At 44.0% G+C, this 22792-nt stretch overlaps 1 protein-coding gene across 6 annotated transcripts in view; it reads left to right on the plus strand.

Moving 5' to 3' along the window:
* MSI2 (musashi RNA binding protein 2) overlaps window positions 1–22792 on the plus strand; it is a 262158-nt gene that overhangs the window by 77780 nt on the left and 161586 nt on the right. For all 6 annotated transcript variants that reach the window (XM_075168323.1, XM_075168322.1, XM_075168325.1 and 3 more), the window contains exon 6: window positions 9494–9586. In XM_075168323.1, coding sequence (XP_075024424.1) covers window positions 9494–9586 — 93 coding nt within the window. The remainder of the gene's footprint in view (window positions 1–9493; window positions 9587–22792) is intronic.

A 22792-nucleotide genomic window follows, 5' to 3' on the forward strand; every position in this document is an offset into this window, starting at 1 on the left:
GGGAGTACTGTAATTCTTGCAATTCACCAACCCATTTGCGTGGGGAGAAGAGGGTAAAAGAAAATGCAGGATTTCATAAAATTGCGAAAGTATTTCAACAGCAGTAATAAGCAAATCTGGACATTCTGCAGGATTTCAGAGGTCTCGCATCAGACGGAAGGATCACCCTTACGAAAAAGCCAAGCAGCGTGTTGCACAGACATTAGCTTGACTCAGCAGATGAAGTAAAACTTGCTCATCAGTAACTGATTGCCATGTGCATCTATATTATGTAGATGAAATTAATCAAGCCTAAGGGTTAAAGTTTTCCATTTGTTCTTTTCAGAGAAATCATCTGGAGTGTGTTGGGAAGGAGGTAAATTGCTTTACACATTTCTTTTCCCTTCCTGTGAATTTTTCTTGTTTTAGCAGAACATTATCTAGAATCTTAACAGAAAACTCTCATCACTGATTTGGCAGGGTTATCATGAAAAATTAGTTGATACTAACTTAGAAGTATTTAAATTATGTCTGCTTTCTGCACTGTAGAGGCAATAAGGTTTTTCTTGGAGTGACCTCAGTGTTCGGAGCTGGAAGAATTTATTAACTCTTACAGAATGTGCACTTTTCTTAGCCTCCAAATTGGACTGTGCTATTGGTTTTTGTTAAACACTGTGTTAAACCTCCAATTACATTTCTTCCCTCTCCTTTTTGTAAGTGCATGCTTAAAGAAAGGTCTGTTGACAGCACCATAAAAGCCATTCTAGCTGCAGAACCACGTGCTTTGGGGCATATTGATGGAGCAAGCTGCTTGCATGCTAAAAGGTATGGCTGGCTGAACAGTCCAACTGCCTGTGCGTGCTCTCTTAACTTTAGAGGTAAGTGTGGAGCAAAGAAGGAAAAGTTTTTGCCTGTAGGATAAGAGCATGTCCTCTGCAAGGCGGTTGACGCCTTGCCCCGTGACAGTTTGCCCAGCAGCAATGCCTGCCGACGGAGGAGGCCTGTGCAGGATCCGTGTTTTGGCTCCTAGCTGACAGCCGTGGTGTGGCAACGTGACTTCGTGGGCTCGGGCAGCCCACCTGGTTAGTAGGCAGCAGCTCTTGGTTGAGCTGAGCTTCTACAAGCCGTTTGGTGCTTGCCCTCAGGAAAAGCTTGAGGTTGGCCACTGGGAACGTCTGCCCTTGTGCGTGCAGCGCCCGGGAGCTGGCGACACTTCGGGAAGCAACTGCAGCTGTATGCAAATACAGCTCTTGGATGAGGTTTTTGAGTCAATGGGAGCTGCAGGACCTGGAAAAATTAGGCCACTTAAGTGCCTCAGAATGGATTTTGGCGTCCAACTCCAGCTTTTGAAGTTGTTGGCCTTTGTGGTCAGCTGTACTCTGAGCAGGCCCTCAGCCGCTCTTAATTGTGGAAGCCCCACACAAGTCTCTGCTTTCAACAGGTCTGCAACAGTGCAGCCTGTGCGGGGGAGGCAGCCCGCTCTTCGGCAGAAGAAAATGCTGCTCCCTGCTATATCTAGCCTCCATGCAGTGTCTGTCTTGCTGCATGCCCCTCCCAGGTTTAGGAAAGCAGGGACGGCGGGTTGCCTTCTCCTTGTATTGTTCCAGATTAAAAAATGAGGACTTGGATATGTTTTGGGAAGCCGGTTAGTTTGATTTCCCACTTTGATCTACTTTAGTTCACCTGTACAGCCTTACTCCAAATCGACCTTGAATCGACCTTGTAAACATGTTCCTCCACAATTGTATGTCCTGTTGGAGGATATGAGTTTTCTGGTTGCATTTTGGGTATGGCACAGGATGTTTCTTTCCAGAAGACGGCATAATATAAATAGAGGAATTGATGAACGTTGTAATAGTCAGTTAATGCTGTGTTCCCATCAAATATTGCTGCCATGTCTTTGAATGTGAGGTCCCTGGGCAGAACGCCATCTCTCTGTCTCTCTCTGTACAAGGTGAAGTTCTGCCAGTAGCCTGTAGATTTAGGAGCAGAGTCTTAATTGCTTCCCACTGGGACCTTTGTCCCTACATTATATGGGCATTGCGAAAATCCCGCCCCTAGTACATAGTCACATTGGGCAGTGATCTCCATTTGTCGTCCTGAGATGTATTCCTTTAAAAATAATTATCTTTATTTAAACTTATTAATGCAGTTTTTAAGCACTGCTGAACAGTAATCAGGCAGGCATGTTAGATAAGTTGCCTGCACTCAGCGAATACTTAAGAGTTACCTTCCTTGCAGTATCGTGCATGAGAAGCTCAAGCAACCAGAGAGATTTAAATAGATTTTCTCTCTGCTCCCCTCTTCCCGCCTCTGTACCTTGCTTCTGTAACCCATAAAAGAGTTAACTAGAGCACAGTAGAAGGGAGCAGCCCTAAGGGATATGATATAACTGGTTATAGCGAGGCTGTGGGGCTATGATCTATTCCTGTTCTCTGGAGGGTGCGAAGTCTGGCTCTGGTGAATTTTACTGTATCTTTTGATAGAAAGCTTGAAGCCAGATTTTGCTCAAAAAAATGCTGAGCTCTCACAGCTGGGGCTGATTTTCAGGAGATTGGATCTCCGATGAAGGGAGCTCTTCGTGGTGGTGCACATAAACCCGTTGCTGTGCCTGGAGAGCAGGGGGTGGCTTGCAGGGTGCTTAGGGGAAGGTGCGGGATGCTCCTGCCCAGACAGCAAGCCCTTCTTCTGGGGAGGGCCCCTTCCTGGGGGGATGGCTGTGGCCCGTGACGGGCTGCCGCTGCTTAACTGTACCTGCGAGCGAGTAAGGGGCTGGTCCTCCCAGGGGAGCAAATAAGAGAGTTAAATTTGTTGTAGTCAGGAAGATGACCAGGAAGGGCTCTGCTGGACCCAGGCCAGATTTGCTTGTGAAACTCCAAGGATGGCTTTGGCGATTGCTGCCAATTCAATCTGTCATATAAAAATCACTTTGTGTGTTCTGCCTCCTGCTGATACCATAGTCATCGAGGGAGAAAAATAAAACACTGGCCAAAACCTGACCCTCCCAAAGTTAACAGCAAACCAAAGACAGCCAAAAACCAGGAATACAGCAGGGAGTAAGTTAACAATTTCATTTATGAATGGATTAGGAGAATACAACCCATCTGTATTTTCCACAGAAATCAAGGGAACTGATTTACCCCGCTGGGAATCTGTGCCGCTTGTTTGGATTAAAGAGCTCTTTCATTCCTGCATACCTTTCTGTAGCTTGAGTTGGTTCTTACAGGATGACATTAGCTTGCACAGGGGTCAGGCACAAGGTATTTGCACCATTTAAGTCTTGCTGAAATCCTATTTTGAATACTTAAGCATGTTGTACGTGGCACGTAAAGCTGTGCTGCCTTTGCACAGGATTGAGTTCCTCTTGCTGTTGTGGAGCTTGAGTCTAATATTTGCTAGCCAATGGTACACAGTGCTCAGCAAAACATGTCCATCGTTTGTCAACCGTACAGTAGTATTGGGGAGGGGGATGGTTCCTGCGGTGTTCTCCTGCTTGGTGAATGGAGAAAGGTTGGCAGCTTTCAGTAACTGTTGCCTATTTCATCGTGGGCTTTGCATCATGTTTCAGTTTGTTCTTTAATAGCTTTTTGGAACTTGCTGTGAGGATCCTGGAGGCAAAAAAAAACCTGGAGAATTCTTGCTTATGGTTTGTGCTCTGCCAAAGAAGCCTAGCAATTTAGTTAACAAGATCACTTCCCCTATTACATGAGTTATTGTTGTTTTTAATTAGAGGTAATGCTGTAGTTTGAATGTACAACACAATGGGGTATAAAATGCAGTTCAGCCTATATACCAAAGATGATTTTTCCAATTATAAACCTATTTAGAAGGCGGATACATTAGAAATGATGAAATGTCAAACTGCAGATTACGTGAGCAAGCTGGAATATGCATGTACCCATGCATACATGCTACCGTACAAGAAGGAGGAAAGTGCTCTGGAAAACAGTTATATATGCATAATTAGTTTAATCTGAAATTAATGCTAATTTCAGCAATTTGCGATGCAGATTCACTCTTAGTACTCTAGTCCACTTCCACCGTATTGAGAAGTTGAGGATGCAAAGCCTTAATGAATTCCGCACAGGCGTGCACCAGAGCTGAGTTCATGCACCGGTTTCCAGGATGTTCTTTGAGTCTCGTGTGTGTTGGTTTACTTCAGTGCCTGTCTCTGCCTCTTGCTTTTAGAGAGCGGCTGCTCATTTAGAAAGTAGTCCTGTTTCAAGCAAAGATGTGATGGCATGCAGAATATCCCGGCATTTCTGACTTTGCTGCCATCTACATTTGCCGAGGTCATTTTTAACTGCGCCTGCACCTCTGGATAATCCAGTTTCAAAGCACATGCATTTTACTTTGCAATGAGACCTGCCAGTGACACAGTCAGTCTCCTCTCTGTGCTAGCTGGATGTAAGTGCTTATCCTTTCCAACCTCATCAGCCATGCCCCCTAAGCCAGGAGCTCTTCACTAAAACTGGAGCGGGGGGGCGAACAGCAAAAAAGGCTGCGTAAAGAGCAGTAGGAAAATGACACTTAAAACCATTACCCTGAAGTCAAATATGTAACTCCTGTGTTAAACATAGACTGGGCCTTGGCTCATCTGAAAAGAGTAGTGGATGCTTGTTACTTGAGATTTTGAAATTCTGGGAATTCTGCAAAATATTTCATGAGCTTAAAATCCCCTTTATTCATTTTTAATAGTCACAATAATGAGACAGTTTCAGTGGGGGAAAAAAAACCCACCAAGAAGATGAAGAACTGGGTTGGTACGTGAGTATGCAAGGATATTAATGAATGCTGAACTGGAGGCTCTAACTTTGCAAAACTGCAGTTCCTTCATTTTACCTGAGTCAGTCGGTTTTAGCTCACGTAGTGTATTAATGTGTTTGAGTGGGACAGGATTTTTGTTTCCAGAGACTGCATCTTCAGCCTGTTTTTCAGAGAAGATTTACCTGATATGCCCCAAACCGATCTAATTACAACCTTAACCTTGCAAAAAATGGCATAAAATAAGACGACTTGTCTTGTTGAAGCAGGGTGTTTTTTTCCTGCTTCTGCACCCCCTGAAGTGTTTGCTCAGTTTCAGAACACAAAGGCGAATGCATTTTTCAAAAGCCAAGCCAATGAAGAGATTGTAACCTTGAATGACTCTTGGAAGTAGTAGTCACATGTGTTTTGATTAACTGCAACACTAACACAGTATACAAACAAAGCGATTCTGCAGGTACTTAAAATTAACGGACTTTATAACCAGTGTTAGATCTAACTCTGCCCTGTCGATTTCTTCTGCAGCGAGAGAGAGACACCTTCAGTATACAAAAGCTCCAAAAACATTTAATATCTACATTTTGCAGAGCCCTGCAATAGTGAATGATAGATATATTATACTGCAAATTAAAAACAAAGACATGAAGCTGGAAGTATTGTAGTTTCTGAGTGACCTAGACTTCTTGGAGTCATTCATAAAACATGGATTTGTGATTGATTCACACAAATCACTTCCTATTACCCAAACACTGCCGTTCCCACCCCAGGCAAAGAGCAGATGGAGCTGCTGTCTGAGGGACTGAACCCAAAATCACTACAGGCGACTCCCTTTTGCTGTTTGTGGGAGTGCCCCCATTGTAAGCAACCTCCAGAAAGCAGGAATTTACTTGCAGGAAAAGATAAAGCTCATCAGTGACTTTCATTCGAGGGACTTCAGGCTGGGGACTCTTAGGTTTTGGGCTTTTTGTTATAATAAATAAAAAAAAATTAATAATGAGTGTTTTTCTTAGATACATACATAAATGTTTTTATAAAATTGTAGAATTTTTTTTTTTGATAAAGATACGCTGATTTATTTTCCGAGCCAAATGAGAAATTTTGATTTTAAAAAAAAAATTTAATTTTTAAAAGAAAAGCTCTTCAGTTGGCTCAGTTCCTTGTGGCTCCGATCATTTGTCATCTTTAACGTTTACTAAACAGCACTAAGTGTACTTCATTAAATACTTTTTAACCCTTTGTTTTTCCTCCCTGAAACAAGCACAGATCTGGGGAGGTGATGGTGGAGAACGTCATATCAGATAGCAAGAACATCACTCACTGGGATGAACCAGAAGCCCACCGGTGTTGGTGCCCTGTCTCCTGCTGAGGGTACTTACTGAGAAATAAGGTGCTCTCCTCCTGTGCCCTCACAGCCATTAGCAGTGAGAGTTTTTGGGACTTTTAGTTAATGTCAGTTTTCTCAGAACTCGTGAATGTGCCTGGTCCTGGCAATTTGCTGTGCTTTAAAATCTTTTTTATTGGTGATTCATTGGCTAATCTACACAGAAGGTGTCCCTGGTGTAGTAAAATCTCTGAGTTAGTGAATACTTTTATTTTGAATGCTCTGCCATGTTTGGCTAACACGTTTGCAGACCTTCGGCTATTAGCTGTTCGGCTAACCGTCTGCGCCCTGGGTCTCTGGGCTGTGGGTCCGGTGCAAAGCTCTGCTCCGCTCCGTGGGAGCCTGGGAGCCCCGTGCAGAGCAGGACCACAGTGCTCTGCGGTTTTTACCCTGATGAAGCCTTGCCTCGTAACTCGTCTGCTTGGCTAATGAGAGAGGATTTGCAGGTTAGAGCAGGAGTCGGAGGCTTTGTTTCCAGTTGGTCCGAGTCCTGCCGCAGTTATCTAATAATTGAAAATTGGTGAGGCTGTACCAGCACAGACAAGTCAACTGCGTACAGCCGTTTTCTGGCATTAACGTTGGAGAAAGAAATGGGTGCTTCCAGCGCAAATGGCAACTCTTCTGGTCTGCTGGGGCTCTGCTAGGCGCCCCGGGCTAGATCCAAGCTGAGCGCGGTGCTGGCCTCATCTCCGGCTGCGGGGGCTTGTCGTGGCACCACGGTGAGCGGGCTTCATGCATTCACCTCCGCTGCGCACATCCAGACCTTTACGGGGAAAAGGCTGGTGCCCAAACCTGCGCCTCTGTCATGACCGCGTCTCCTGGGCTGCTGGTGATCCTTGGGTCGTGGGAGACGGAGGTGAGAAAGTGACTCTGGCTGAGCCCGAGGCGAGTCTGGGGGCACGTTGGTACCTCGTGCCATGGGTGAAAGGAAGGCAACGAAATCTCCTGTTGAGGCGCGTTGGGATAGGAGGAATTGCTAAGGCTACACATTACTTCTGTTCTTTTGCTGAGGGGAATATGTATAACAAAGCAATTGAACCGTCTCTTCAGGAAAACGTAGATTATAAAAGCAGACTTAATTTTGTGCTTCACTTTTGTACCGAAGAGCTGATTTCTGAAACCATTTCCCAGCTTGCAACACATCTCTAGGCATTAAAATATTGTGAATTTTGCTTGTCGTTACCAATATTTCCTTTGACTGAAGCTATTGAAACAAAGTAGTCTTTTTTTTTTTTTCTCTTTAACCTTCAATCTTGCTTCTGAAAGAAGTAGCTCTCTTTTTCTTTCTTTCTTTCTTGGTCAAATATAAAAATGATGATAATTTCAAATATTGCTTTAGAATAATTGCTTTCCTCCCCCTTTTGTATGACAACAGAAGCTTGGCCTGATCTTAAATCAGATGCTGGCAGGCAGAGGGCTCTTGACAGCCCTGCAAAATCCTTTAGTTACAAGTCGGCTTTAGCCAATTCTTTATTTGTAAATGACAATTTTCTACAGAAAAATGTATGCTTGGGCTTCAATTTTGGAGTCCTAGATTGCAGCCAGAAAAAAATAATTGAATTTTTACACTGTTTTTTTTCTCTCTTTTCTTCCTAACTTAAAAAAAAAAAAAGAAAAAAAAAAGTGAAGCTCTGTAAAACATGGTTAGGGGCCGACTGAGGGAAATATCTACCCTGGTTAATTTGAATGGCAGTGGAGACGGGAGTGATGTTTAATTTGTTCTGCGCCGACAGAATTTGGGACTACTCCAAGCTTTTTGTTCGGTGCCTCAGTTCTGCGAAGGCTTTGCCTGCAGCCGCGCAGCATGGCTGGTCTCCGTGGCTCCGCTCGCGTAGCAAAGCCCCGCTGGGCGGGCGCCAGGTGGGGGAGCACCGTTGCTCTCGGTGGGCCTGATGTGCGGGACGGGGTCTCGTGGCGCGGGGGCAGAGCCACGTGGGAGCCCCTGGCGTGATGGGGTGGCCATGCTGCCGCGGGAGCGTGGTGACCCTCGAGGCAGCCCCCAGCCCCTCAGTGCGAAGGCGGCGCTGGGCTGCACCTTGCGACCTTCAGTAGCTGTCATAAAAGGTATCCCGTCTGTAGTGGAAAAAAAAAGTGAGAAAAATCCAGGCTCTGCGCTGAGCAGTGCAGCAGTTGTGTCTCCGGACGACTGCCCAGCGTTGTTCCCTTTGCATTGCTTCAGCATTCGCTGGCCGTTGTTTAACCGAGGAAGAATGGGTTCTGGAGTTACGGGGCGTTTTCTTCCTTCAGCTGCTGTAAGATGGCTGCTTCGTCCAGTTTCTGTCATACAGAGAACAAACTCAAGCGTTTTAATGCATGGATTTCTTATTGACACGTTTGTTGGTTTCCTGAGTTAACATGCAACGTGGACTTTAAAACATCTCTGTATGGTGGGGTAGGCTGCTAATTAGTTGTTGTCTCCAGTGGTAAGGGCATTGCCTGCTGTAAGCTGGGGTGTTTCCCCTCGGTCCAAGCATTCGGGGATGATGCCCATCCCTTCGGAGCATGCTGACAACATTGTCCTGGATCAGCCTTGATTTAAGGTGGCCGCAAGGCTCAAGTGGTTTGAGATCGGCCCACCAAAGACGCCAGCTTCCCCTGCCACTGTCGGGGTTTGGGTCCCTGGGCTGGATCCTGCCCGTCTTAAAGGGTAATGGGTTATCTCTGTAGGGAGTCCAGCATCATCCCGTCACCTTGTATGGACCAAACCTGGGGGCGTGTGGGTCAGGAAGAAGAGCTGGGAGCTCAGTTGCAGTCTTGGGGAACACGAAGGGGTTTCTGAAGGGCCTGATCCAGCCCCTGATGGACAGCGATACTGTGAGCATTTCAGCTGAAATGTGGTTTGTGGCAGCTAGAGGACTGCATCGGTGGCTCTTGCTGTCTTTAGTCATTTGATTACTTTTAAAGTAACTGTGCAAGTTCCTTTTAAACTGACCCATGGAAACTTAATAACACATCGCTTTGATTTGATATAATTACCTTTTGTCTGCCAAAGAGCATGCACTCTGTCTTCAGGAAAAAAAGGGGGGAAAATGGCACGTCTTTTTGAGACTGTAGCTATGAGGATACGACACTCGGACTGCTCTTTCACTTATATTTGCATTGAGAAGCACAATAAAAATAATTTATTAAAAAAAAATATCCGGGGGCTAGAGTTGTTATTGAGTGCCTTTACTCAGCCGTTTCTCAAATAAAAACAAAACAAGACAAAGAAAAAAAAGAAGTATCTAATCAAATAGAATCTGAATTGCTTTTGTAAAGAAATATTCTCATTAACTGGGTTAGGGATGGCATCTGAAGAATATTCTTTTTTCCACATATTGTTTGAAATAATCTGGTTAAACCATATGCTTGTCTTGTAATTTCTTACAGATGGTCACAAGAACAAAGAAAATATTTGTAGGTGGATTATCGGCTAATACAGTAGTGGAAGACGTAAAGCAATACTTTGAACAGTTTGGCAAGGTAAGTTCCTGCCCAAGTGAGCACTACATATTTTGAATTCTTCTTTCCCCCCCCTCCTTCTTTTTAAAGTGTGTTTTGAAAAACAAAAGTGCAATGAGGCCTATGCAATGAGGCATGGACGACCACATTTTTTGCCTTTCAGTGTAAGTTCTCGAAGCCTCTGGAATCGCTTCTGGAATTCCTTTTCTGTTTGTTGCATATGTATGTGTACAACATTGCGAACACTGTTTACCTTCTTTAAAGAAAAAAGAATCATTGGGAGGTGAAGTTGTGTATGTTCAGGAAGAATTTGACCCTTAGCTGAATGATTACACAGTTGTCTACTCCATAAAATCAGCCTTCTGTTTACCCCTGGTTCCAGTGGCAAAAGGAGCAGATAGACGTATTTGAGCGAGCTCATTAAGTTGTGAAAATGCCTGAAGGAACCACATGAATAGCAAGAGTAATATGGAAGTCACTAGAATATCCATTTAATTTCTTATTAAAAAACCCTTATGCAAGTTCCTTTGGAAATACATGTAGAATCCTGACATAATTTAAAAAAAAATCCCCCAAACAAACAAACAAAAAGGTTTATGGAAGGAAGGAAACCTGAACCTTGCCAGAGTAGTCTTTTCAGTGATGGAACGGCTCAAACCCCACAGTCCAGGCTCTGGCTGGAGCTTAGTGCCACTGACTTCCATGGAGCTTCCTGGATGCCCAAGGCTCCTCGATGCTTGGTCAGGAGTCCGACGAGGTGAAGAGCTTGCAGAGCTGTCTGCTTTGAAAGCAGTTTGTGGTACCACCTTCCATGGAGACTCCTGTCAGCCCCACTGTCCGTGGGGCTCCATACAGCTTGATTCCTGTCTTTTGGAGTGCATCAATTGATGATTTAGATGCATGATTGCATGAGGACACAGCAGGATATCCCAAAGCAAAGCAGCTCCCATTCCTTGTAGTTAGTTTATGTTTCTTTCATCTGCCCTGAAAAGCCTTGGCCAGGCAGTATTTTGTTGAGGGCTGAGGAGGGGAGTTTATAAATTGTTCCTGTGCTGGGTTGATAGTTGTTTTGCAAACCATTCATTTTATTTTCAATAATAATCTTCGATTCCGGCAGGATGTTTACAACTTGCTGAGCCTTTTATTAAAGGATTACATGAGCTTTTGGATCTTTCTTCTGTAGTTACTTCTAATTGCAGAACTCCTCTAACCTGTATTTTTGAAGTTAATAATAGTTTCAATATAAGTGCTTTGCATATTGTCTGGATGCTGTCTTAATATAGTCTTTTTAATTTCACCATCTGGTAGTTTCATGCTTGCAATTTTACAGTCCCTGAGAATGCAGACAACTAGGCTGCGTTTTTCAGTAGTGACTAGTGATTCGGGACGCTTCAGTTCTGCTTTCGTGCTCTGCCTTTCTTGAGATAGCTTAAAAGAGGTCTGGCTTTCCAAAGGCAATACTTTTGGAAAATCAAATATTTTTTCAAGTGTCTTAATTGGAAGGGTAAAAAAATAAGGCACTGAAAGCAACTGCACAAGTTGCAACCAAGGCTGGAACCCATTCCTCTGGCAGTATGTCCTGCTGAGGCTGCGTGGTCCAGTCATTAGAGCTCAGCTCCTCTAGGACTTGGGCTCACAGGGCTCGGCCCCTGTGCACCAGGTGACCTTTTCCAGCTGCACCCCTGTTTCACACTTCCCTAGTCGAGCTTGTGAAAAGGAGATGAGTTTGAAGTCGGTGGCATTTTGGAGGAGAGGCTTCTTGGCTGTGTCACCGTGACTCGACCTTGCATGCAGGCATTCAAGTTCTCTCTACTGCGCTTTGCTGTTTATCAGCTGAGACAGTTTGGTTTGTGGGGTGTTTTCGGGTGATTCTCCCCAAGGCTCTGGTTGTGAGAAGACGCAGAGCTAGTTAATGATCCTAGGACTCGGGGACTTGTGGTCCAGCTAAATTAGAAGACTCATTAATAAGCTGCAGTGGTTGGGATGCTGCATTCAGATATAATGACCCAGGATTGGCCCTGTGGGACCTTGTAGGAGCTGCTTCCTTCTCCTCATCCGTTCCACTTCCCCACCTTTCCTTGACTCTCTGGCTCAGATTGCAAGCTCATTGTGGCAGATGATACGCCTGTGCATTGCTTAGTGCACAAGCCTTGCTCTCCAGTCAAGCCGTTACAATGCAAACAAGGCATCATGATCAATGGGCAAGGATTGCATTTGCTTAGCGCTTTCTAAAAATAAAGAAAATTGCATTACATAATTAACGTGTAGAGGAGCCGCCCATATTTGATAAGAGCATCTCAGGTGACTTGCACTTTGAAATGCTGAGCTTATTTATTGGTGTGGAAAAAATTGCTTACCTACTGCTGTGATTCTTGAAATCCTGTTTGTACTTGCTGCAGAGAAGAGCTTTGCAACCAGGGGAGGTTGTTTTGGTAACTGGAGGTAGCTCTCAAAACACACGACGTGGTTAGAACAGCTACCAGCTCTGGGGCCGGGCAGACTCACTCATTTAACTGGAGTTGGCAGGAAAGGGCATAAAGTATTGAATTTGAAACTGCAGCTTTTTGAAAAGTAAATGCCAGAACCTTTTTCTCCAATAAAAAGAAAACTGCTTTAATAAACCCTCTTCTCTGACTTCACCGGTGAAAATGCCTGCCTGTTTGAGCACCAAAATACGCGGTAATGATAACTCCTGATACTTTGTTCGTGAAATTTCTGATAGTGATTATTTTTTCTTTCTGTAAAGCCTGGGATCTGTAAGAGTCCCAGCTTTCATTTTGCGAAGACGGGCATCCCTCGCTGCTGTAGGCTGCGGAGGAAGACTGGGAAAAAATTACCTGAGTGAAGCTGAAAGGCTTAACAGAACGAGCACGAAGCAGTGTAATTAACAGCCTCGTGATAGCTGAATGCTTAGGGCTGGTGGCGCTGAACCTGTGCACATACAGTTGCTCTGGGGCTCCCCGGAGGGGCTTGGAGCGGGGTCTGGGTGCCGCGGCGGGGGCTGGCTGCGGGGCCTGTGGGCCCTGGTGGGACGCGGCCCGGCAGCTCGTGGTGCAGGCGGGCGGGGAGCGCAGCCCGGCGCCGCTGGCGAGGGCGGCGCGGGCCCGGGGCCGGCAGCCGGTGGGAGGCGTATCTGGGGGAGAGTTTGGGGCTGAGGCTTCTCCTGCCTGGTTACAGGGAGCGGGGTCCGCAGGGGGACGTGGGGAGGCTAAGCCGGGAAAACAAAACTCCAAACTAAGCCATAACCGTTCACAATCAGAAGAAAAAAAAAAAATCCATTGTCTTACTACCTAATCCTGATAGTCTAATGCAGTTGTTTCTGTGATCCTCTGCTACTTCAGTCAAAGATGTTTCAAACATTCTTGCAAACAAAATAAATTCACCGGCCGTATTAACCCGTCCAGGGTCTGCAGCATTGCCCTTGTGCTGACGTGTGAAAAGAACCAAGTTTTAAAAGAATTTAAAGGAGAAGGTGTTAGAAGTGAGGAGATCCAGAGGGAAGCGTGGTGGGGCTCTGCTTTCCTCCCCTCCGGAGAGGCCACAAGTGCCCGAGCCATCAGCAGGGCTGTGGCTGCGGATCTACCTGGTTTATGGCTTCTGAAAGTGTAAGCAAAATGGTGCTCTCCAAGATCAGGACGTGCTGGAGCATTTAAGGCTTCTGGTATCATTTAAAAAAGGAAAAAAAAAAAGGCAACAGCCTCTTAAAGCCTCACGCGGAGGACTGTGACCAGCAGAAGAAAGCCCCCGAACGCTAATGAATTGCACTTCTCTCGGGACACGCATGTTCTGCACCTTTTAAGCTGCAAGTGACTAATGATAAGGGACTTCTTAGGGTTCGTTTTTTACTAGGTAGTGCTCCCTTTATAGAGCTCCTGTGAAAGCATTGTAGTCCTTATTTTGCGACTTGCAATTATACTTCACATGGCGAACTGTGTAATTAGTTTGGAAGACTTATGCCTAGTCACTGGTTTATCCTAATCGGCTTTGGCTTTTCCCAACAACAAAGTGAGCTTATTTTCCTAAGCTGAAACAACTCTGCTCCCTTTGTTCCTCTCTTTTATTGTCTCATTCCTTTCATTCTGTTTTACTGCCAAAGTTTTGTTTCATTAGGCCTACAAGTCATTTCCAATCCAGTGGGCTGCTACAATAAGGCCTTTATAACTCAGCTGCCCCGGTTCCCATGTCCCTTCTGGTCTGGAGCCAGGGCTCGCCGTTTGACATGGGATTTTAACCCTTTCGCTGCCCCAGCCGCTAGTCGAGGCTCCGTGGTGCGGTGCAGCCGGGCTCGAGGTGGGGGTCGGAGGGACCGCCTGATGAGCTTACGAATGCTGGACGGTTGTGTGCGGTCATTAATTGATACATTAATGTGGTTGGGCTCCAGGTGCGCTTTTTGACCCAACTATCAAAACAGAATTCTGAGTAAAAATCTGACTGAAAATGCTGTAATCAGACTTGGTGGGAACAGTCCTTTGAATGAAAAGGCTACTGTGTCCTTCCAGCCCCTGTTTCCAGCACGATGGGAACAGAGTTATGGTAAAGGTATGTTTCAGTTGTCTTGAACTATTAGATTAGCCCATATATGACTGTTCTTGTAGAAAAATCATGTTTTCTTGTGTGGGAGAGAATATATTTAAATTTATACTTTTTTGAAAAAGAGTGGTGATTTTTAAAGGAGATGTGTGAAATAGTTTTGTGGACAAACAGTATTTTTATATATTGTTATTTCAGACTGCTAGAAAAGCAGCGCTGGTGTTGGTGGCCCCAGCTGTTCTACTTCTAAAAATCTTGAAGCAGGAGCATTGGCTCTACGTTTTTTTCTTTCACAGCAATCCTAAAATGACTTTTGGGGAGTGGGGCTATGGCATTTGCTTTTTATTTTAAATTTTCAGATGAAATTGGAACAGACCAGTGTGCATTAATTTTGTTTTCTCTTCTGGCTTGCCACGAGATCCCTCAGACAAATTGTAGGCATGTTTCAACTTTGCTTGGAATATGTTGTTTCCTCAAGAACGGCTTTTAAGATTTGGAAATTTTGAAACAAGACAGGATTTCTGAGTTACCTCTCTGGATCCGAAACGTTTTGTACAGTCACTTGTTATTTCCTGTGAGATGCAAAACAGACCAGTGGAATTATGATATCTAGCTTCTGATCTTGGGTTTTTTCTGTGCAACTGTTGAGTTTTTGAAAGATTGTAATTTTCTCATCTCTTCTTTCTGTAGCTGTGGTTTATTCTCTAGTGGCAGTTAACAAGGTAAGAGGAGAGTAACTCCTCAAGCCCTCTCTCTGCTCCAGGCACGCTTTAGCAGAGCCACGGTGCTGTCTTGCAAGAAAACTAAAGCTGAAAGCAGCGAGGCTGCGGACAGCAAAACATGAGAATGAGAATTTCCTTCTTTGGTTGTACAATGTCATGCATTATAACACGGACAGCAATGCAAATAATGACCAATTTAACCTTTGGAAAAAAAATCTTTTGTGAGTTACAGACAAAAAGTCTCTCTGCTTTCCCTGTGTAACTGAGCTGGGAGGGGGCAGAGGGAAGGCGCTGTGATCCACACCGAGGATTTCAGCCTCATCGGGTGGTTTACATAACTTGCTTCCTACGTGCTTTCCTCTCGACAGCTGTGAAAATACAAATCAAGAAAACATGAGAGAAAACTCCTCCTTGTTTGGCAAGGCTGTCTGGGTGTGAACGAGTTAATGCGCCGTTGTAGTATTAAGCACTCCAGTGGTTTACTTTTCCCTGAGACCTTGAGTTTGGCCTCTGAAGATGTTATTACAATAGAGTTGTTAGCATGAGAAAAGGTGGTTTTCTCGCCATGGGTTCATTTTGGGGGGATTTGGAAGTCTGCGTGGAGCTGGGGCTAAGGCCGGAGTCAGGAGGTGCAAGGAATTTTGCTTGTATGAAAGTGAAAGCTTAGTTAATTTAGACTTGGCATACAGTTTGAATTGTATTGTTACATCTGTTGGACATTGATATGTAGATTTAGTGGTCAATAGGATACATGGATGGTCTATTCTTAAAGTATTTGCTTTGCAGAAAAGTCATTTTTTGATTTGACAAGTTGTTAGCCTTTCACATTTTTCAGCACTGTATTTCCAGATTCAATATTTGTGAATTGGTTACATTTTATGAAATGAAGGGACAGATTTAGACTTTTATTTACATTCTAGTCTGTAATAGCCGGAGTTCGTGAAACATTTGTAATATGCAGTAAAATAGAGAATGTGTTGGCATTTTTTTTAACTGCTGCTAACCTCACTGTTCCCTTCCAAAGCGATTCTGAGCTCTAGACCTGGTGTTAAATAGCTTTTAGCTCATTATATTCTTTTTTCTATGTTACCTGGGTGTACTTTGGGAGAAGTTGCTTAATTTGAATCATTGCACCTCCTTAAAACAGAACGAGCAATAGACAAATACGTCATTGTTTGCAGCTTCTGATAAGTTTGGGATAATAAAAAACACAATTTGTAGGGGCTATTCTGTTACAGTAGCATGGAAGAGCGTTCAGCCTTGTTCACGCTGCTGCCTCTGCCCTTTGCTTGTGCTTTAAAGTTCCAGTATTTCTGGATTTCCTTATTTGAATGTTATGACCATGATATTCCAAAGGATAATGAATATTCCGTTAAATTTTTACTTTGGCATGTGACAAAGGGATCTGGGATATAGGGGTCCCTCATGGCCTAAAGCACTTTTTATTATTTCTTCTCCCTCACACCCATGCTCTTTTCTTTTTTTTTTTTCTTTTTTTTTTTTTTTTAAAACAAATTAGAGAAACTCGATCGTTGCTTAAAAAGAAGTCAGTGTTTTTATTCTGTCAATGAAAAGTTGTACACAGGAAGTCAGTTTTTAGGTGGTCTGTAATAAGATGCATGCTTTGTGGAAGTGGTTTTGTTATAAATTAGATGTTGGTTTCTACCTGGATTTTATGAAAAGAGGAAATGTTAAGGCAGGATTTGTGGGCAAGAAGGCTGTATCAGAACTCAGCAGAAGTTTGAAGCACAGTTCTATTTCCTTCTCTACTCTGGTTAAATGAAATGGCAAGGAAGCTTTTGTGCTGTAGCGCCGTAACCCGTGTGAGATTAGGTAATTGTGGTGGAGAGTTGGGGCTCTGAGCATCTGTCTTCTGTTTCCCCCTGTGCCACCCGCTTGCTGTCTGACTTTGGGCAAGCTGTTTTATCTCGCCTTACATTTCCTTACCTTTCTGACTTAGTAAGCTCTGAAGGGCATGGGAAATGTAACTATGCCAACACTCATGTCGCTCGCAGCCTGCATCGGTGTGGACTCGACGCGGACTGAAGAAATCACCCCGGCAGCAGTGTAAGGGGGCTGAGGCCAAGTTCGTGCGACAGCAGCACCTGAGCTGCTTCAGGTCTGCGCTTGGCAGCTGCTGCAGAGCAGGCGGTGCAGCTCTGCCGTAGGTACAGCTTAAGCATCCCCAGCTCCTAGGAGCCGTAAAGGCAGGGCCTGCATCCTTTGTTTAAAATGTATTTATTTTAAGACAGCTCTGCTATATCCTTTGGTTTTTTTGGCATAAAGTTATGGCTGGTGCTCATATTCTGTCTCACATACTTTAGTAATAGTAGGGGAACCGTTTTGGTCCTGAGCTTGCAGAGCATGGTACACCATTGGAGATCCAGAGCTATACCAAGAGCCCAAATGAAATCAGTGATTAATCAGGGCTGTGTTTGAGGAGAAAAAAGTTGTAAGAAAACATTCATGTTTCCTCCTTCTACATGTGTGTGAAGGCTTGTCTATAGTGTCTTTATATCAGTTTTGCAACTGAGCCAAACCCATGAAAATGACCTGTATCTTTTCTGAGACCCCAAGAAAGTCAATTTTGTTTTTCACCCCCTGCTTTTACTTTATACAAACCCAGTAGGCTATATAAAATACCTAACAAATTTAGTTAAATCTTGTTTGGCAAGATCTTCAAATTATCCCTGGAGTGATCTTGGATTCAGCTGCAGTGTGGATGAGTGGGGTTGTAGATGTAGAACTTCTCTGGAAGGAAATGATTTGGTTTTGTTGTGCTGTGGTAGCAGCTCGGAGCCCCTATTTTGGAGCAGGGCCCGTGGGGCTGGCTGCTCTGCAGAAAGATAACAGCAAGATGAACTCTGCCCCAGCAAGCTGCATTGAAAGCAAGGGATGGTAGTGTTAAACCACAGCAATAGAAGTGAGGTAAAATTTTCTGATAGATATTTCCACTATATGCTGCAAAATTGCATCAGATTCCACTTTGGCACTTGCCTTGAAGTGCAGCCTCCTGGACTCTCCAGGAAGGTATTTATAAATGTAGGCACTGCTCCTGACATCCATGGAAGTGATAACCTGGGTCCAGAACATTACTTCTTCGAGTAGCTACAACTGAGGGTGCCGAAGCCATGGGAAAACTCATGTTTTAACATGGGTTCTCTAATGAAAAAAATAGCAGCAGCTATTTAAAACTTTGTATGGTGTAATTGAAGCTTGCAATACACTGCTCTCAAATTTAGGGTAGGTTCGTCAGCTAAAGTGAGTTAGTTAAAACATAATTGATTGGAGAATAAGCGTTTGGTCATTGTCATCATACTACATAATAAATACACCAGTATCGAGTGATAGGATGTGAAGTGTGAGGATTTTTTAAATGCAGCTCTCAGTCTAGGCCCTTAAGAAAAGGGCTTTTAAAAGTATCCATGGGGAACTTCGTATAAATTGTTCCAAATGTGGAAAAAGAGCACGCGTTACTGGAAGGAGGTGTAATAACGTTTTTTCCACATGGCAATGAATGGCCATACTCGGTCACTCGTAACCCGTTCAGCTGGCACTGCACAGGACTTAGCACTGGTGAGCAGAGGGGTGCCAGGCGCTCCCTCCCCTCCGTCCCCCGGAGTCGGCGACCCCATGCCCAGCCCCGCAGCTGCGGAGCTCGCTGTGCTCCTGGGAATAAAGCCGTGCACTCATCAGCCCGCCTTCGAGCACTTGTTCCAGCCGTGTCTGCCTTTCACCCTGCTGTATAGTGTTAAGGAAAAGCATGGTTTGGTCTGCAGCTTGATTTTTAAAAGCTTACATTTTTCTGTTGGAAAATCTGTTTTCAAAGTGGAGGGTTCTGTGCAGAGCCTCGTGTTGCTTGTTTTGTTTGTGTACTTGTTCTTTTTTATTTATTTCTGTGATTTTCCATTAGGGTGCTAAAAATCAACAAGATGATTTTCAGTCAGTCCTAGAGGTGAAATAACCAGTTTAATTAAACTTATGCTAATTCTGCAGAGGTAGAATATGAAATTCATTTGACGTCTGTCTTACACATGTATATCTCTGTTCGGAGGACTTCATATTTTATTTTCTGGGAAAAAATGCACCTGCGCATATTTTGGTAGAAGTGGAGTGGTAGCCGAGCGTGGCAGGTTGGTGAACGTCAGTCCTCTCCGTAATCACCCACTACGGGGTAATACGTGCCAGCCCTGAGAGGGAGAGATGTGTGTAGTTGTGCTCTGTGTGTGGGGTACAGTATATGTATTTATAAATATAACTGCAGAAACGGGGACAAGGGCAAAGTAGCTCAAATGAAGAGCCAATTAAGATAATCTAAGCAGAATGAGGATTAACTGCCTCTTAATCTGAAGGATACCTAAAATGCATGTGGCCAGTTTAGATCAAACAAACGTTGTCTCTGACAGGGACATTCGTGAGAGGTTTGGGGTGAATAGGAATTAACAATGGTGTTTTCAACTTACTGTCCAGGGCAAAATGTTGTTGAAATAGTGATCGGGGCTCTGACGGATCCTGCTGGCAGAATATATCACAGAATATATTTCTTTGCTGTAATGCGATCACTGTGGAAATTTGACGAAGTAAGAGTATTGGATATATCATAAAGAAATGATTGCTCATATAAAAGGAGTTCACATTTTGCAGTTTTTCTTTTCACAGAAAGTTGAAGACACTAGCAAGTTTGTCAGAGAAGAAGCTGCTATGTGTTTTCTTTTTTAGAATGAGTTGCCGCTCCTAATACTGAGAAAGGCTGGTCTGAAACGCACCGGTAAGGCACGTTCACGTACCACCAGCTGGTAATGAAAGTGAGATTACATTTGCACCCCTGTTCCAGGACATTGGTTTTAAATCTGAGCAAATACGAATGTGTGCAGGATTCCACTTTGAACATCTATTTATTTTAATGCTGGCATTGCAAAGTGTGTTGGGTCTGTGTTGCCTGAAGGTGCTGGGCTGTAAGCTTGTTCTAGTGGTGTTTATTGGAAAAGAGGGTGTGCAGCAGACCCCGCTGTGGCGATGCTCCGTTTCTGGGGAAGTTGCTGTGCGAGCGGTGACTTGTTGGGAGAAGGTCCCTCTGTTGACTCTATTACTCTGATGAGTGGTTTAGCAAGTTCAGATTGGTGCCATGTTAATTGTCAGGACTGGGAGGGTGGGAGCAGATTTCACCGGGGGCAATGGAAGAGATCCAATGAATTTCCACTCTGTTTCCCTGCTTGGCAAACCAGCACTTACTGTCACTTTGCATAAATAGGTTTATTTCAGAGGGTCAGCCATCACCACTCCCCCTCTTCCCCTCCCGGCCCACCCTCCCCTGAAGGATAGGAGGCCGACGAGCATTTAATTTCCCCAACAGCAGGTGCTTGTCATCCATCTGAAGATAGCTGCCAACATCTGGTGCAATTGCCTCAGCAAACGCAGTAACAAGGCGGCCTGCAGTTCAAACGCAGAGAGAGCATTGCCTCTTTAATGATAACAAGCTGTTGGCTTCCCCTCTGAGATGAATTCATCTCACAGATGTTTGTCTAGTTTTGGCAATCTTATCACTATAGCTTTGGTGATTATGCTCAACTGGAGACTATTACTATAAAAGAAGTTTGAACTTGTTCCATTTTTGCATTATTTATTTATTTATCCATTTATTTCTTTGCTTTCTGGATATAATTTGTATCAACAACTGTAATGTTGGTCCCATTACCCAAGTACCCTTACATTTTTTTTTTATTGCATCTGCCGAACAGTAGCTCGCTACTTGACATTCTCCACTGGCGAATGTCTTTCAGCCACGCTGACATTTTTAACATTCCCCATCAACAGCTTTGTGGTTTGAACCCTCTATTTAACACTACATTTTCTGGGATTACTTGGCGCTCACTCTGTCTGTTCTCTCTAATAACTGCAATATACTTACTATTTCTGCAAAGCGTGAGTTGCCAAGAATATTCTGGATACTTCCTTTTGGACGGTAGCACTCTGGTGACCTTGGCAGAGGTTTGTAATGACAACGTGCGACCATCTTCATTGTTATATCTTAAACGTTTCCAGCCTCAGCATGATCACGCGAAACGTGGAGACCTGCAGGCTGAAGACTTCAGTGCTTGTTTGCTATTGTTTAGTTTTCTAACATGGCTTTTTTTGTGTTGTTTTGTAGGACATATTTTCTTCTGAGCATGTGGAATTTAATTCTGGTAAATAGGATTTATTTTTGGAAACATGCTTGTGAATAGGTGACTCATGCCTGAATGAAGATGTGTCACTGTTGGTGGGGACACCACGTATATAATTTCTTAGTCTATAAATAGATGTCAGTCCAAGTATTGGTGACATGGTGATGCTTTGCACTGACTCGTTAGCTGCAGAGTGGCTTCTGAGGAAGGTGTTTAGAGTGTCAGTCTCTTCTGCGGGAGCAATAATTTCTGCTGATGCTTAAGGAATAGACATCAATAGCTTTGTAAAATACTGGGAGTACTTTAATTTGGCACAACGGAAATCAGAATTCAGACACGTTCTCATGCCGCTGTCGTGGAGTATATTTGTATTGCTTCTCTTCATTGCAGAGGTGGAGAAACTGAGCTGGGGAGTTCGGACTCTTGTCAAAGGCCAAGGGTATCACCTGCAAGGTCCTGAAATTCAGCAACCCGCGTTTGCTCATTTCGTGCGTACACTCATTTCTGTTGCTGAGGGAGATTGTAAGCTGAATGTTCAGGATTAGAGGTCACGACAATTTTCAAATACTGAAAGTTAACAGTTCCTTCTTTCCGTCGCTGATGCTAAACTGGTTACATGTTGTTGATGTTTGCTCAACACCATTTACCCACCAACACAGCACATATGGTTTAATGTCTGTCTCTTTTTCTGCTTCTGCTGTAGTTACAGTATTATTAAAAATCCATTAAATTTTAATGTACATCATAAAGTATGTGCTCCCGTGAATGCGAGCACAGATAATTATTTCTGATGAATAAACCAAAAGGACAAGTATGTAAGAAGTTCATCCTGCAGCTTTCAATTTTCATTATATACATCTCCTGCAGGGGCAATCGTTGTGATGTTGCAGCTGGTTATTTCTGTGGCCTGGCTTTCCCTAGAGATGGATGATGACAATGCAAACTTGAACTAGCAGAAGTGCCAATGTTTTTGTGGGCATATTTGTAGATAAATGGTTTACCAGGGGAGGTAACCCTCTGGAAGTTAGAGGATGTGACGAGGACTGCAACACAGCAGCAACTTTCTCAGAGTTTTTGTTCAGTACCTATCGGCTTTGTGGAATCTTGGAAAGTAACCCAATTATTTCTCATTAAAATAACCCAGAAATCTAGCAACAAGCAAGGTGTTATTGCTAAAACACCACCAGGAAGCCAGGCAAGCTTTTCTTGGTTTCCAGGGCCTGAAGTAGGCAAGGGAATCATTAAAAATAATGCATTACAGTGTCCATAAAGTTTCATGCAGTATATAATGGTCCATAGGGGCCTCACCTAGTTTTCCATATATGATACATACATAATGGTTACAGCTTCTCATTAATTTTCCCATAACACTGAATATACTTCTCTTTCACACCCCCTTCAGGCTTCACGTTATTTGCCAAGCATTTCCTAATAAGCAGGAACTTAAATATTTATCATGCTTGCCTCCTGTCCCCACCAGGCTAAAGAAGTTGTTGGCCTCTTTCCTGTCCGTTTAATTTCCGATTCCTGAATGCTCTGGACAAAACCCAGCTCTGGCAGAGTCCAGTGCTCTTGCTGAGAGGACTTTCCTAGGGTTCGCCTACTCTGGTTTTAAGAGTTCCCCCCAATATTTCTTGTGTTGAAGAACATGTCTGCACCCAGAGAATTAATCTTGGTGTGGCATATAGACTCTTGCAGGGACCTTGGTCTTAGCAGCAGTACATAGCCCTTAGCTATCCCAAATAAGAAAGCCAAGTTATGCCAAGAAGTCCTAGAGATCCCACCAAATCCTTTGTACCTGTGGTTTCTTT

Source organism: Calonectris borealis, chromosome 19 (genome assembly GCF_964195595.1).
Source record: "Calonectris borealis chromosome 19, bCalBor7.hap1.2, whole genome shotgun sequence".
NCBI lineage: Eukaryota > Metazoa > Chordata > Aves > Procellariiformes > Procellariidae > Calonectris > Calonectris borealis.